Here is a 12,663-nt window from a genome sequence, read left to right as displayed (position 1 = left end):
TTCACCTGCAACAAACACACACCTTGTCTGTAATTTCTGGAGTTGTTCTTGCAAATGCATCAATTTCCTTTTTAAAATGATCTAACACTGTGTTAGTGTTAGACTTTTCAGTGTTGTTCTCAACAACCATCTTAGTCTCTGCAGTTGGCCTTTCACGACCAACGTATTGCACCTGTATGTCATTTATTACAGAATTCACTTCAGAATGACTACCTCTTAATACCATATCATTATTTTTTTTTAAACTGAAGAGCTGGACTTTTTTGCAAAATACAATCTTCTTACAAAGTTGCGCATTTTAGTTTGGTGGAGAGACAGCATTCGCGTATGAAAAGTACTGTCACAGATCTGGTATGATAAGCAAGCTTATAAATGTCCTTGAAGGTTTGTAAGTTTCCTTACTCTACAAGGATCAAGGCTTTGGAGTAGTTTTATTTTTTGTTTTATATACCTTTGCTGTATTTGTTTAAGAACAGTCTACGTTTGTCAATAGACTGTTGTCTTATGTTGCATATGTCTCTACATTTCCTCTCAAAAACTGGATTTTGAGGACGTTGACCTAATGAGTTACTTGTTCTTCTACATTTCTGGGCACTATTTGTTCTTTTTCAATGGATGTAGCTTCATTGATTTTATATGCATGACCATCTCTATCAAGTGCACATACTAACTAATTTTCTTCTGCGTAACTCTCCTGATTAAAAATGCCTCAGTACTGGAGTGTGTTTCTGCTCTTCCTAGAAAATACTGCAAATGTGTACTTTACTCACTTGAACATTCTGGCAACATTTTTGTTTCAGTGAATGAATCAGTTTGTCTAAACATCTCATTGTCTTCAAAATGAGAGTAAACAGCTTTCTTTTTAATACAAAAGCCTTGTAAACTAGACACTCAGCAACATGTTTCTGGTTTTGCAAACCTCTTTTGCTTTTTACTGCTTTCATGCTTCTCATAAAATTACGTAGTTCTCTTCTACGAAAGAACGTCTGACAACGTTCTTTACATTTCTTTTTCTTAAATCTGTCTGGTTGGGCTCTTTTTTGTTGCATTTTGTTTTTTTTAAAGAATAATACAATTGTTTGTTAGAAGTAGACAAATGTTCTGCTCACACCTATAAAAGAAAGTTTACATGATGTTATTATTTCTATAAAAAAAATACTGAGTGCTCTTAATTGATTTTTATTTTCTTTTGCCATCATTCTCTTTCTCTGGCTGTGTTTGATGTTTGGAGACTTCTTTGTAGTACTGCTGATTTATGTTCTTTTGTCTTGTTGGCATCTTCAAATGTCTGGAAGCCCTACCGAGAAAATATAATACACATAGTATTTACTTTGGTTTCCTACAGACTTGTTACTAATACAACTGCAAGTGTAGAAAAATTAAAATAAAACCTATTGCTACATTTTAACATACTATCCATTCTCCGTGGTACAGTTTCTTCAAACAGTGATCCTATCTCGTACTACTGTGTAAAAGCAATCTCTCTAAGTGACAGCTCAAAAGAGACCTGCTGCTTTGTGTAGAAGGCTTTCAGAGCTAGAACCTATTGTGCTTCACAGCTTTATAAAGAGAAAGGTGTCTACTAATATATTTAAACACACTAAAGGGTGTATGTAAAAAGCCTCAGACAAACACTACCCCTCTACTACTACATTTTACTAGAGGGGAGGTCAGGGATAATAAAGTTTGATGTACAAGCAAAGGTTTGTAATGTCATTCTATACAGATTAATTAGATCACTTCTATTAGAACACTCCCTTTCTAGTAATAGATGTGTATAGGCTATAGGTTAGGTGTAAAATAGTTTAGTGAGCAATTAACCCCTGCACAAAGGTGTCTCTTCTGAGAGAAGATGGAGTATGAATGGGTTTGCAGCCACTAAGGGCTCTACCAATATCTCTGAAGAGATTAAGGGTTTACATAAGCACTAGGCCCTCTCCTACTGAATTTAAACAGGGCACACTTGGGATTTGGTACTGTTTCATGAAGCAGTAACGTCTTGTTACACAGGCCCATACTGAGTGAATGATTCACATGTATACCAACACACCATATCTTCTGACAGCCCTGTACAGATTTAACAGTGGGTGTGAAGGACTTTATTAATAAGCCCATATATCTGAACAGATGTTTCTCAGAGTGAAGAGAGTGTTTGATTCAGGTCACAAAGTTGTATCTGTCTACTGACATTTTTTAAGAGACTAAAGGATGTATGTAGAAGAATTTATGCAAACATTAGGCCTTGTATTATCACAGTTCAACCGGACACAGATTCTGTATGGCTCCTTTTCGTATAAATGTATAGAGGCTAAATGCTCTATTATGACAACACAGCCACTCTTTTGAAAGATTTCTTCACGGTGATGGCTGGATGTGAAAAGCTTTACTGAGAAACTTATCCCTCTCTAAAGATGTTTTGTCTGAGTGAATAGGGGGTTTAGCTCAGTACAGGAAAAACACCCTCTCTAATGATTTATCTGAGCAAAATAGACAGTCTCTGTAGAAGCACTGAGTTGAGAGAAGACGTAGGCCCTGTGCACAAAATTTCAGCATAGTATTCATTCTGCACGGTACAGTTTCATCAAACAGTAATCCTATCTCATACTATCCTGTCACATCATTCTCCCTAAGTGATAGCTCAAGAGAGAAGCTTTGTGTAGAAGACCATTGAGAGATAGTACCTCATGAGCTACATGGCTTTATATACAGCAAGGTGTCTACTAATATCTTTGAACAGAGTAAAGGATATGTGTAAAAGGCCTCATTCAAACACTCCTATGCTACTACATTTAGCAGAGAGGATATTAGAGATAATTACGTTTAATTCAAATTGAGAGGTTTGCAATACAGTTGTAAAGAGAGTGATTGGCTCACTTCTATGAGAACATTCCCTCTGCACCATTAGATCTGTCAGAGGTTATAGGTTTTGTGTAAGAGGTTTTAATGAATAATGTACCCCTCAGAAAAGTGTCTCTTCTGGCAGAATATGGTGTATGCATGAGTTTACAAACAGCAAGGTCTCTACTGATAAGTCTGAAGGCCGTAAAGGGTTAGTGTGTAAGGTTTTAGACAAACACTAGGGCCTCTCCTACCCGATTAAAACAGGGTACACTATGGTTGTGGTAATATTTAATGAAAGAGTAACTCTCTGTTATAGAAGCCCAAACAGAGTGATTGGTCCACATCTATAACAGCACACCATCTCTCCTGACAGCCCTCGCAAGGTTAAACAGTGGGTATCTGTCCACCAACACATCTAAAGAAGATAAATGATGTATGTAGATGGATCTACGCAAGCACAAGGCCTTCTATTATTACACCTTTAACAACAACATTGCCACATAGCAGTTAAACACTTCACTAACAAAATGACCTCTCTACTGAGACCTCTGCAAATGTTAGATACTGTATGCAAAACACTACTCTGTTTTTCAAACAGTACCATTGAAACACTTTTCTAACAAAACAGCCTCTACGGAGACCTCTCCACATGTTGAATGCTGGGAATAAAAGACTTGTTAGAAAACCATCTCTCTACAAAGACGTTTTCTTTCATTGAAGGACACATATAATTGCTTTATGAAACAGAATCCTATATAATTACAGCACACAATACAACACAATTTATTAGATTAAATACAGTGCGATTTCATAAAACCTTTGGTGCACAACATAACACATTTTAGATTGTGAAAGCTTCAGTTTAATGTCAAAATGCACTCTGTACAAAACATCTTTGTACAGGGTAAAACCTTAGTGTTAAAGAATTTACTGAGCAATTAATTCCTAACATATTTTCCATGAGTAAGCTGTTTTTATTATTCAATTCAGTTAGTGCACGCTACTGCAAAAACACTCTAATATATGTTTAACTGTGTTTAGGACACCCACTGTCCACAAATATATGCAGTAAGTTGAAACTTTAGAATATACATCAACCATCCTTAAGAAATATCTAGATCTTAAAACAAAACTATCTCCATAGCCACCTATGAACTCAACAATATCTAAAAAAAATACAATCAGTTAAGGTTCAATAGCAAACACTTTTAATTTCTATTTAGCATTTTAAACATTCAAATTGTGAGGAAAAAGTGTTTTTTACCAAATGCTGAGCTTTGCAAAGGATTCTGGGCAACAGAAACTGGTGAGAGCACCACAAGTCACCCCATCCTGGATTCCCCAAGGTGCCTAGTTTTAAAAAATGCACAGGTTTGCTAGGTTTCGGTAGGAGCCGGCTGAGCTAGAGGCCAAAATCCACAGCTAGGCACTTTCAAAAAAACACGTCAGTTTCCAATGTAAAAATGTGATGTGTCCATGATGCGTTTTGGGGCGTCTCGGGCACCCGGCCTACCCACACAAGTGAGGTACCATTTCTATCGGGAGACTTGGGGAAACACAAAATAGAAAAACAAGCGATATTGCCCGTTGTCTTTCCTTCCAAATGTAAGACAGTGTGTAAGAAAGAAGCCTATTTGAGAAATGACATGTAATTCACATGCTAATATGAGGACATCCGAATTCAGAGATGTGCAAATAACCACTGCTTCTCAACACCTTATCTTATGCCCATTTTAGAAAAACAAAGGTTTCCTTGATACCTATTTTTCACACTTTATATTTTACCAAATGAATTGCTATTTACCCGGTATTCAATGAAAACCCATTGCTAGGTGCAGCTCATTTATTGGCTTTGGGTACCTAGGGTCCTTGATGAACCTACAAGCCCTACATAGCCCTGCAACCAGAAGACTCCAGAGGATATAATGGTATATTGCTTTAAAAAATATGCCATAGCTGGAAAAGTTACAGAAGAAACATAGAAATGGCAGTTTTTTTCAACTCAATTTCAATATTTTTTGTTTCAGCTCTTACTTTCTGTAGGAAAACCTTAAAGGATCTAGACAATTGACCCCTTGCTGAATTTAGAATTTTGTCTACTTTTCAGGAATGTTTAGCTGTCCGGGATCCACCATTGGTTTTGCACCCATTTCTGTCAATAACTGGAAGGAGGCTGAAAGCACAAAAAATAGTAGAAATGGGGTATGCCCTAGTAAAATGCCAAAATTGTGTTGAAACATGTGTTTTTCTGATTCAAATCTACCTGTTCCTGAAAGCTGGGAAGATGGTGATTTTAGTTGATGCCATTTGCAGGGAATAAAACACATGCTTTTTTCTGCAGTATTTTTTCAATTTTTCCTCGAAAAAACAGAAAAACAAATGTTAGCTGTATTTTGGCAAATTTCTTGCTCTCCTCCAAGGGAACCCACAAACTCTGGGTACCTTTAGAATCCCTAGGTTGTTGGAAAGAAAGGACGCAAATTTGGCGTGGATAGCTTAAGTGGACAAAAAGTTATGAGGGCCTAAGCCCGATCTACCCCAAATAGCCAAAAAAAGGCTTGGCACAGGAGGGGGCAAAAGGCCTGGTAGCGAAGGGGTTAACGGCAACTGTTGGCGACACAGGTGTTTCTGATAGGTTTCCAGGAGAATCTACCCACACCAAACATGTCAAGCTGTGAAGTGATCACTTTCCAGTTCTTTTCCCTGTTCCTTTTGATTATCATAGGGCAAAATTAAATAGCAGTAGTTACAATGAAAACTCAAGGGGAGATTGTTTCTGTGGACATAGAGAAGAGAAGCTTACATTGGGATTCTTTGGACTTCAGCAACAGTTACTTTTGTTACATTTGTTGGCATTCCTTATGACTAGCAGTAGCTGTGTTTAGTAATCTACTTCTTGAATGATAAAATAACACACTCAGGTTTTGTTTTTGAAAAACATTTATAGGGCCATAACTAAAAGGGAATTTTGATCATGCATGTAAATTGACAAACGCTTCACTCTGTTCATGGTCATAATTAGATACAGGCTGGATTAATTAGGCCAGGCCCAAGGGACCATTAGTTTGGCCCGGCATTGCAGATCACCCTGTCACCATCTAACTTTTAGCAGGAGGGAGAGTGGTTGTGGGTGTGGTGCACTCCTTGTCGCTGTCTGATTGGTAGGTGGCATTTAATCTGTGGTACATCCACATCACACAGCAAAGTTCTGAGCTAGTGAGCAGCCTACATTTGATTGTCTAACCTGTGCCTGTACATGGGTGGGAATTTGGTCACTATTGGCCAGCAACATGTCCCTGGTCTCTGGTGCAAGTACCTCGGTCAAGGGTACTGGCTGAGTCAGTAGTAGATGAGAATTTAAACAGTTAATGGACAGCTGCAAAGCATCCCCAAAGGCCTTTAAGGAGCACCACATTCAGACAGCGCCACCATGCCAGGCAGCAGCTGAGTCTTGACCATCTCTGCAGCTCCATCCGTTCTCACAGAGACCCAGAACCGTTCAACATCATCAAGTACTATTACTATTATTTTTTGTATTAAGGTAACGCAGCCTCTTCTTGGTGTAATGAATAGTGTCAACAGCTTACTGATTCAAGTGTTAAGTTTTCCACTTGCTTATACGTGACGTTGTTATATTTTCAATCTGCTTACGTGTGACGTTTCAATGTCTTATGTGTGACACAATGAATGACATCTCATCAAAAGTGGATCAAAGAAATTATGTCCCTGCAATGAATTAAATTATAGACATGGCTCCCTTTATGCACAATACTGGTCTAGATATGCCCATAAAACATATTCAACATCATGTACTGTTTATTTAAGGGCACTATTTTACTTTCTTTCTTGATCCAAATCGAATGGTGTTGCTGAGAGGTCAAACGTGGTTTGTGTCCCCTGCCCCTTGAGACTTATAAAATACTTCATGCACTGTGGTGACACAAAGGTGAGGGGCGCTATTGGACAGTAAGGAAAGGAAGGTGGTTTTCCTGTTCTCTGTTAGATTGGCACAGTTGCTGAGTATGTGCTAATGTTGTCCCTTGATATTGCACCAGTAGTGGAGGGGAGCTTTGTTGAACCTAAGATCAGAGCAAACTAGCAGTTCCTTAGAGATTCCTTAACGGAGACAAATGCCACCCTGAATGGTCAAAGGTTTGGAACTTCAAACACTTCTTCTAATATTGTTATGTGTGAACCAGTAACTTTACCAGTATGGACTTGGTGGATTTATCAGTATGTTTCAAATGCCACATGCCATGCCTAATAGTACCCAAATATCTTTGAAGGAGAATCCCTATCCACCTTTTCTACAGGTTTTCTTGAAATTCTCTTTGGGTAGAGACCCTTAACACCTCTTTAAGATTACATGTAATCTTCAGCCAGTTTGATCTACTTTCAAATGAATACACTTTGTAATGCACCATTTCCACGCTTTCTTTACATTTGCTTTGGGCACCTCTCATGTAAGAGTCTTTACACCTTATCCAGTTATAGCCAGTGTTTGTAACCTAATGCTCAAGTGCATCTTTTGTCACAGTTTTAAACTATGTAGCTACTTCAAGGTGCTTTAAAAACCTCTGAAAATTCATTTAAATGTAATGTTCAAAATTACCTGCACAATTGTCGTAATTGTATTCAGTTGTATCCAATAGTACTGGCATATTGTTCTCTAAAATATCTCATTGTGCCCCCAAAAACGTCCAATGGGAGAATCCAAGTCACTTTTAAAGTCACTTGCCTAGCCAAACCTCTGTCTATTGGAGCCCAACCAATTGAGAATTCATGACTTCAGTTTTCAGAAAAGTTGACTTCATCATACTAAGAGTCTGAACAATTAAAATTTACTTGACATGAATGTATGACTATGTAAAATGTGTTTTCAACTGAAATATATTTACATTATTCTGGTACATTCGCTTTTATATACCGTGTTTTGTGTGTTCTCTTACCAAATAATACATTCAGACTATGCATTAATAGTAGCCTGATTATTAGTTATACTGTTGTAACTACTCAGTAATTGTTGCTTGCAGTACAAGATGGTGTGTTTACTTTGGCTGTTTACACGTACTTCTGTTGAATACGTAGAAATTAAAAATACCTCGGGACACACCTTGAGAAATACTCCTCATGGTGTGCAGCTTCTTTGATCTTCCCTGTGATTGGCACCTGAGGTTGTTTTCTGTTCAGAAACAGAGAACAGACATTCCATGGGGAGAAATTGCTTTGTCTCTACTTCTACAAATATGGGTGTATTTGGTGTATTTGACCCTCCCCCAGGAACAACAATGTTTCCCCACCATTTTTAGAACCATAAATACATTCACCCACTTGCTGGGTTTTTCACCGTTGCAGGCACCGTCTGTGCTGGTAATGGCTTGGGTCTGTAGATGACTCGTTTTGTGTATCTAAACTTGTCTTACCACTTTTCACACAGAATGGCGGGGTGGGTCGTATGGTTACTATACTGTCTTGAATGATGAATTTACTGTCTTTTGATGTTTAAAGAAGTAGGCTATATTCATCTCTCTTTAACCTTAACTAAACCTTAAATAATGTTTTTGTCCAATGACTCTCTACAGGGAGTGCAGAATTATTAGGCAAGTTGTATTTTTGAGGATTAATTTTATTATTGAACAACAACCATGTTCTCAATGAACCCAAAAAACTCATTAATATCAAAGCTGAATATTTTTGGAAGTAGTTTTTAGTTTGTTTTTAGTTTTAGCTATGTTAGGGGGATATCTGTGTGTGCAGGTGACTATTACTGTGCATAATTATTAGGCAACTTAACAACAAAAAAATATATACCCATTTCAATTATTTATTATTACCAGTGAAACCAATATAACATCTCAACATTCACAAATATACATTTCTGACATTCAAAAACAAAACAAAAACAAATCAGTGACCAATATAGCCACCTTTCTTTGCAAGGACACTCAAAAGCCTGCCATCCATGGATTCTGTCAGTGTTTTGATCTGTTCACCATCAACATTGCGTGCAGCAGCAACCACAGCCTCCCAGACACTGTTCAGAGAGGTGTACTGTTTTCCCTCCTTGTAAATCTCACATTTGATGATGGACCACAGGTTCTCAATGGGGTTCAGATCAGGTGAACAAGGAGGCCATGTCATTAGATTTCCTTCTTTTATACCCTTTCTTGCCAGCCACGCTGTGGAGTACTTGGACGCGTGTGATGGAGCATTGTCCTGCATGAAAACCATGTTTTTCTTGAAGGATGCAGACTTCTTCCTGTACCACTGCTTGAAGAAGGTGTCTTCCAGGAACTGGCAGTAGGACTGGGAGTTGAGCTTGACTCCATCCTCAACCCGAAAAGGCCCCACAAGCTCATCTTTGATGATACCAGCCCAAACCAGTACTCCACCTCCACCTTGCTGGCGTCTGAGTCGGACTGGAGCTCTCTGCCCTTTACCAATCCAGCCACGGGCCCATCCATCTGGCCCATCAAGACTCACTCTCATTTCATCAGTCCATAAAACCTTAGAAAAATCAGTCTTGAGATATTTCTTGGCCCAGTCTTGACGTTTCAGCTTGTGTGTCTTGTTCAGTGGTGGTCGTCTTTCAGCCTTTCTTACCTTGGCCATGTCTCTGAGTATTGCACACCTTGTGCTTTTGGGCACTCCAGTGATGTTGCAGCTCTGAAATATGGCCAAACTGGTGGCAAGTGGCATCGTGGCAGCTGCACGCTTGACTTTTCTCAGTTCATGGGCAGATTTTTTGCGCCTTGGTTTTTCCACACGCTTCTTGCGACCCTGTTGACTATTTTGAATGAAACGCTTGATTGTTCGATGATCACGCTTCAGAAGCTTTGCAATTTTAAGAGTGCTGCATCCCTCTGCAAGATATCTCACTATTTTTGACTTTTCTGAGCCTGTCAAGTCCTTCTTTTGACCCATTTTGCTAAAGGAAAGGAAGTTGCCTAATAATTATGCACACCTGATATAGGGTGTTGATGTCATTAGACCACACCCCTTCTCATTACAGAGATGCACATCACCTAGTATGCTTAATTGGTAGTAGGCTTTCGAGCCTATACAGCTTGGAGTAAGACAACATGCATAAAGAGGATGATGTGGTCAAAATACTCATTTGCCTAATAATTCTGCACTCCCTGTATATGGGATGTACACAAAACAATTTTAAAGTAGTTAGTATTTTGTTTATATTTATTCGTGAACTAAAAAATAAACAGTTTAAATATCTTGATAACTGAAATGTAGTCCAAGTACTCTTGTGTGAATGTTTTACTTCAGAGGAGGAGGAGAGTTGGGCAACAGATGGCACGAGGAGGGCCGCCTAGAGAATAAATTGAATGGCCTGGATGATCTTAACGCCTGCGTAACACAGTTGCATAAACTGGGATATTCTGAGCCTGGTCTGACAGCCCTGACAGCTGCCAGTGCCGGAGGGGTACTAGCAGGAGCTATGTGCAACCATTACCCTGACCTCATACGAGCCGTCGTCCTGCAGGTGAGGAGAATATTTTGTCCATGGATAATAAAGTGTTAATATGTCCAACGTTTATAAATTCTGTGAAATGCTAATGAAAAAGGTAAATGGTAAATCTACATGGTATTGGAAAAATACAGGGTTGCAGTATAAAGAGGGGACAGGTATCACTGAATTTGACAGGCATGGAACTCCTAAAGTAGACGCCCTATTTTTTCCCACTTAAAAATTTTCAGGGAGCGATCCCAGCACTCTAATCACAAAGTGTAACAAGCTACAAATACAGGGGCTCAGACATACAGCTGTCGCTTCCTTGCTCGCAGGGCATTGGCTGCTATTTTTAGTTTTGGAAGCAAGTCAGTAGTAATATTTTTCTTTCACTGAAGTTGTTTTAAGCATCTCCGCTCATATTGAGAGCGTTCGTTTCTCCAAAGCAGAAGGGTGAGCAGTTTCACACGGTGCATCAGAGAAATCTCCCAACGTGGAGACTAGGTTCAAATAAGTTGTATTGCCTGATTGGTTATTTTGACTAACCTTGATTTCAAGGTTGCTGTAAGAGCAGGCCGGTAACAGTGTGTATTATGCACTCAACTGTTGTCCAGCCAGCCAGTGTTTCGTAGATGGAAGGCTTCATGCATACCACACCATAAGAGGGTGGTGGCAAACGGGAAAGCATGGTCAGGTGTTTCATAGTTGCCTGTGGAACGCTGGCTATTGGTAGTCCAGCTCCAAACAGAATTTAAGAGCGGATAGTGCTTGAAGTGGTAGCTATGTTGTGGTCAAGCTATTGTTAGACGAGGTGGCGACACCAGCAGATATCATACTCTGGCCACCTTTAAATCTCTCAGGACACGCTGAAAAGCCTAAACTTGCTCCAAACATGCATTTTAATCCAGTCTGCCTGTAATGGCGATAACGTAACATGCAGAGTTGTAAGCACTGGTCAGCTTGGCGAAGGAAAACATAAGCTTGCTTTATAATCAAGTGCATATTATTGACTGGCGTCATGCCTTTATACTCCTGTACAACAAACCGACTGAAATTTACGCTTCAGAACAAGGTTATCCTGTCAATTTGCTTGATAGGTACTATAATATATAATACCCATCATTCAGAGAAAGGTGTAGCTATAAATCCCCTTATAAAGTACAATTAGAGAAGACTAGACAAGAATCAAAAAGCATAGGCAATATAAGAAACACAGTTCAGATGATAGCAAAAACGATCAAGGTCTCAAACTAATGCATGACCTAACTGTAAACCTTACAAACACTCTTGGATTTGGTTCCTGTCACCATTCTGGAGACATTCTGAGTGATGAAACAAACCTGTCATGGCCACCTCAAATAAGAGGTTATAAATAACAGACGTAAATGTATAGATAGAGAAAAGACCAAGCAATATGAAGGGGCAGAGCAAAGAATTAGTGCCATAAAGTCAATGGCCAGAAGCAGAGGTCCTGGAAAAATAGATGGCTACACTCAAGAAAGCAAATAGAAATCTCTTCATAGTAGGACAACAGTAGCTTTATCATTTGTATGCAATGGTAAACAGGGATATTTGTTTTGTATATCTACCATTCCACCCCTCTAGATATCATATTCTTTAGCCATAAGCAATAGTTCCATTAGCTCAGCTTAAAAAAAACACCTCAATGATGTACAGAAACCAAGCTCAGTATTTATATGCCTTCTTAGTTCTCTCCATCCTGGTGTATTCTTGGTTCTGCTAATGGCAGTAATCAATTATTATGGAGAGAGCGTTTGGTTTACTATATACGTAGGATGTGGTCAGTGCCACAGAGATCGTTTGAGAAGCTTTTATGAGCCTGCGAACACAGCTAAATTACATGAATATGATATACAGGTTTCTATACCAATGCTTCTTTAAAGGAAATCGGTCCTTTCTCTCACTGACAGGATCTGAAGTTTTAGCAGTCAACATGCTGAATATAAATGGCTGATGACAACAAGAATATTGTCATTTGAGATGTATGGAAACTGTTCATTTAAAAAATAATCTATATAGATCATAACTAACATTGTATACTGGAGTGTCTAAGGTGTGAACCGTGTAGCAAGAGGCAAACACTTGGGAAAAAGGAGAGAAATACACTGATTCATGTTCAGAAACATCTACAAAGTTATTTTTTGTCTCAGTGTTTGTGTTTTTTTCCTTCTGTGTTTATTTTAGGCGCCTTTCCTAGATGTTTTCAACACAATGTTAGATGCAAACTTACCACTTACTCTTGAAGAACAAGAAGAGTGGGGCAATCCTTTATCCAGTGAAAAATATATGGAGTATATCAAAAGTTACTGCCCTTATCAGAATATAAAACTACAGGT

At 38.8% G+C, this 12,663-nt stretch overlaps 1 protein-coding gene across 3 annotated transcripts in view; it reads left to right on the top strand.

Moving 5' to 3' along the window:
• Window positions 1–12,663, top strand: part of PREPL (prolyl endopeptidase like) — a 419,271-nt gene that overhangs the window by 322,776 nt on the left and 83,832 nt on the right. For all 3 annotated transcript variants that reach the window (XM_069234002.1, XM_069234004.1, XM_069234003.1), the window contains 2 exons: window positions 10,123–10,339; window positions 12,512–12,661. In XM_069234002.1, coding sequence (XP_069090103.1) covers window positions 10,123–10,339; window positions 12,512–12,661 — 367 coding nt within the window. The remainder of the gene's footprint in view (window positions 1–10,122; window positions 10,340–12,511; window positions 12,662–12,663) is intronic.

Source organism: Pleurodeles waltl, chromosome 5, assembly GCF_031143425.1.
Source record: "Pleurodeles waltl isolate 20211129_DDA chromosome 5, aPleWal1.hap1.20221129, whole genome shotgun sequence".
NCBI classification, from domain to species: domain Eukaryota; kingdom Metazoa; phylum Chordata; class Amphibia; order Caudata; family Salamandridae; genus Pleurodeles; species Pleurodeles waltl.
This window is presented reverse-complemented; position numbering and strand designations above follow the sequence as displayed.